This window comes from Capsicum annuum, chromosome 11 (assembly GCF_002878395.1).
Source record: "Capsicum annuum cultivar UCD-10X-F1 chromosome 11, UCD10Xv1.1, whole genome shotgun sequence".
In the NCBI taxonomy this organism is placed as follows: Eukaryota; Viridiplantae; Streptophyta; class Magnoliopsida; order Solanales; family Solanaceae; genus Capsicum; species Capsicum annuum.
Window position 1 is genome coordinate 32,015,038 of NC_061121.1, and position 4,097 is coordinate 32,019,134.

General features: G+C 36.5%; 1 protein-coding gene across 1 annotated transcript; it reads right to left on the minus strand.

Moving 5' to 3' along the window:
* Nucleotides 1-361: 361 nt before the first annotated feature.
* LOC107846565 (uncharacterized protein At1g27050) lies at nucleotides 362-3,811 on the minus strand. Its single transcript, XM_016690921.2, has 2 exons — nucleotides 3,325-3,811; nucleotides 362-913 (listed from the first exon to the last, which is right to left on the minus strand). Exons 1-2 carry the CDS (start codon nucleotides 3,667-3,669, stop codon nucleotides 638-640), a joined length of 621 nt encoding a protein of 206 aa, XP_016546407.2. The 5' UTR covers nucleotides 3,670-3,811; the 3' UTR covers nucleotides 362-637.
* Nucleotides 3,812-4,097: the final 286 nt, after the last annotated feature.

Here is a 4,097-nt window from a genome sequence, read left to right on the forward strand (position 1 = left end):
CTCTTAACTCATCACTCATAAGGTTATAACCACCTTTTGTCATGGTTATGCATCCCCAAAATAGTCGAAGGAAAGGTAGCAAGGAGACATCAGGATGATCATCGGCACTTACTGAAAGAGAGAATAAACACAGGGTGAATTAGCTCTACAGGATTATGTAGCACATGGTTGCTTGTTGCAAGATGCACGTCTTTTATATATTACATACAAGCTAAATGCCCCACTTTGCAGTGAGACAACCCTAAAAATGTAATGTGAAGCCATCAATGCTGCCAACTTCTTCCAAGTGGTATGCTGCAAGTACAAGTATTGAGGAGACCAAGTATAGTAACAATATCTACTTTTAGGACAAAAATCCAAATCAGGGAACAGTATTGTATTTGCTAAGACAGAAACATACATGAATTTCATACTCAAATAAAGAAAATTCTTACATACAGGATTATTTTTTATTGCTAGTATTATACAGAGAATAAAAACAAACAAGATCTGAACCTCACTAAAAGAACATCTGGAACTAAAAATCACAACTAATCTGCAATAAAAACTCCAGCTTTACCTAATGAAAGCTCTCATATTACTTTGGAGAGCCATATAGTTAATGTTACAAGTGAGGCAATCCCTCAAACCACGAAAGTTACAAAATATCATCATAGGCAACAATTTCCCTACCCTTGTAGGGCTCAACCAACCTTGTACTAACATGTGCACGAACAGTACCGCCAACATTATCATTCTCCTCGTCTCTGGGATTCACAATTGCTGATCCCAGTCTATTACCTCTTCCGTGCCTACTTAATGGCACCTCTGCTCTAACTAGCTTTGATGCAACTGTTGATGTAGATTGTTCATCCTTTCGCATCACGCCTTCCTTCCACTGCGCTGCATGGTCAGTTGCCCATATTACCTGAACCTGTCATCCCCAACAAAAGTAAAACCACATATACATCAGCTCTCAGTTTCACTTTCACAACCTGACACTATAAACAATTTATACATCTTGGATGGAATAATTCTTTTCTTAGGTCACAAATTATGCATCTTGGATAGAAATTAACATATTACTACGTGTTACTCTACCTTAACTGGGCAAAAGTTATATACATCGTCTGTGAAGATATGCTACAACCTGTTATTCTACACTACTACTACAACAACAAACTCAATGTAATCCCACATGTAGCTTGTAGAGTCCGGAGAGGGTGGAGCGTAAGCAGACCTTACCCCTACCTTTGAAAAGAGAGAGAGGTTGTTTGCAAAAGACCCTCGGTTGAACAACCTGTTATACTACACTGATTGTGCAGAAACTAGTTTCATTGTCCATGTATACAATTTAAATCAATTGTACCAACTAAAGTAATACCCATGTACCAAAATTCTTGGCCAAGCTAAGACCAAGAATTGAGTACATCTGACAGAACCATAGTTCAAAGGGTGAAATTAACACCAAAAATGTTGCACACTCGACAAGAATTTCTGCTATTAGAAGATACTACTCCCTCCATTCCAATTATTTAATTTGTTTCCGTTACTTTTTTGTAATTCATTTCAAAAATAATGTCTCTTTCCATTTTTGACAACTTTTAAATATCAATTTTTCACGTGTCATGACATGTTTAAGACAACGAGATTAAATGAACATTTTGATGCATTTGGCCGTAAAAGTTTCACTTTTTTGTGGGGGTTGAACTTCAAAAAACACATTTGGCCATACAATATCGAAATTTCTTCAAGATTTGAAAAACAACAAAAAGCTGTATTTTTTCACTCCAAATTACTCACAAGAACTCAAAAATAACTCCAATTTGTATTCATGACCGAACACGACTCCAATTTTATTTCACTCTGAAAACAAAAACTTTTTTTTCAAGTTTCACAATGTAATAAAGCCAAACGCTCACATGTCAAGTCAAAACCAAACAAACAAATTAAAACGGAACAAGTACTTAAGAGCAAATGAGCAAATACAGGTTTGGAATGAAGAACAATGAGAAAAGAGGAATCAACAACAGCATCAGTAGACTGTAACAGAATCATTGTTACGGAAAGTTATATGGCAAGTCCATTAGGTTCAACACGGTTTCAAGAGATGGATCCATAAATCTCAAAACGAGATCTAATGTCGAGCATAGAACATTCACAAGGAACACCAATAACCACCACACTAGTTGGCTGCTGCTGCTGATTGGTGAATGACGAGTTGTTTTCCGGTGGTAAAGGATTTTTGGCGGTTGGTGTTGGATGGCAACGCTTGGGGAAGGAATAAAGGACATGGCGATTGAAGTGGGTTTTGTCTCTCTTATGACCCATGATTTTAGGTTCTACTTGGCTTTGGATTTTGGGTACAAGGAGTTATCTAATACCCATGTTTCCTTCATGTGATAAACCGAATCCATTAGTAAGAGTTTTGGTTGTTGAGGAAAAAAATTGAGAAGAAGGTATGTACCAGCTTGGAATGTAAAATAATGGGAAAAGACGAATAAATGCCAACATTAACGGCAAACTTAGCAGAATTATTGTTACGGAAAGTGATATAAACGAGACCAATAGTGTCAGTACGGATTTTGGATAAGAATACATAAATCTAAAACGAGATTTAATGTCGAGCATTGAACATTCTGAAGGAAAACCGATAATCACCACAGTAGTCGGCTGTTGCTATTGCTTGGTGGATGATGTTGAGTTATTTTCCAGCAGAAAAGGATTGTCGGTGATTGGACAGCAGCGGCATTTGGGCAAGGAGTAAGGAACATGGCGATTAAAGTGGTTTTGTCTCTCTTCTGGCCCATGATTTTGGACTATTTATTCGAGTTAGAAGCTTGATGCTCACTCAATTTTGGATACAATAAGAAAATAGTTATCTATTAGCATACTTTATTTATTATGAAATTTTTTTTTTTTCAAGTGAAATTCCGGAATGGGGAAAGGAATCAACCGCAGACTGAGCAGAATGGAAACTGATATGCACGAGACCATTAAGTTCAATATGAGTTCTAGATCCCTAAATCTCAAAATGAGATCTAATGTCAAGCACTGACCATTCAGAAGAAACACCGATAACCACCACACTAGCCGCTTGCTGTTTGGTGGATGATGTTGAGTTGTTTTCAGGGTAAAGGTTGTCGGTGGTTGGTGTTGGACGGCGCTGGCATTTAAGGAATGAGTAAGGAATGTGGAAACTGAATTGGGTTCTACCTCTCTTTTAGGTTAAACAAAAGAAATTTGGACTATTTATTAGAAAGCTTTTATGCCTATACAATTGGAAGACATTTTCTTTTCCAAGTGAAATTTCCAAGTGTTCTTTTGTTAAAAGAGAAGGCATACCGGCTTGGAATGGAGAGTAATGGGAAAAGATGTATCAACGGCAGCTTCAACAGCAGATTGAGCAGAATCATTGTTACGAAAAGTGATATGAGCGAGACCATTGGGTTCAATACGTGTTCTGGATATAGATCCATAAATCTCAAAACGAGACTTAATGTCGAGCACCGAACATTCAGAAGGAACACCGATAACCACCACACTAGCCGGTGGCTGCTGCTTGGTGGACGATGTTGAGTTGTTTTCCGATGGCAAAGAATCTTCGGTGGTTGGTGTTGGACGGCGGCGTTTTGGGAAAGAGTAAGGAGCAGGGCGATTGAAGTGGCTTCTGTCTCTTTTGCGACCCATGGATTTTGGGTTCTACTTGGCTGGAGATTTTGGACTATTTAATCACTTTTTTCAAGTTCAAAATTCTTTTCCATCTTGGTTTTGTTCGTGGGAGCTTGTAGAGGTTGTTTAGATATGATTTGAAAAAACGACTTTTTAATTTATATTTTTAAAAGTAAAAATAATTATTTATAAATCAAGAGATAAAGTATTTAAATAAAAGTGTTGAAATTAAAAAAATTATTGATCTGTTTGATAAATAAATACAATTAATCACATTTTTTTTTAATCAAAATGACTTAAATGTCTTTAAAATCATTACTACCATAGATAAGTTGAATTATATATAATTTTTAATTTTAATACTTCAAAAAAAAAAACGGAGAAAATAAAAGAGGAAATTGGAGGGAAGAGACGGAGGGAATCGGTAAAGAGGAAAAAATATATAT

What these genes read in the sequence shown, in the direction of transcription:
- LOC107846565 (XM_016690921.2), bottom strand. Translation starts at nt 3,669, where the DNA reads ATGGGTCGCAAAAGAGACAGAAGCCACTTCAATCGCCCTGCTCCTTAC. An exon ending in TTACTCTCCATTCCAAGCCG is followed by an intron (nt 914 to 3,324) that starts GTATGCCTTCTC and finishes TGGGGATGACAG; the next exon opens with GTTCAGGTAATATGGGCAAC.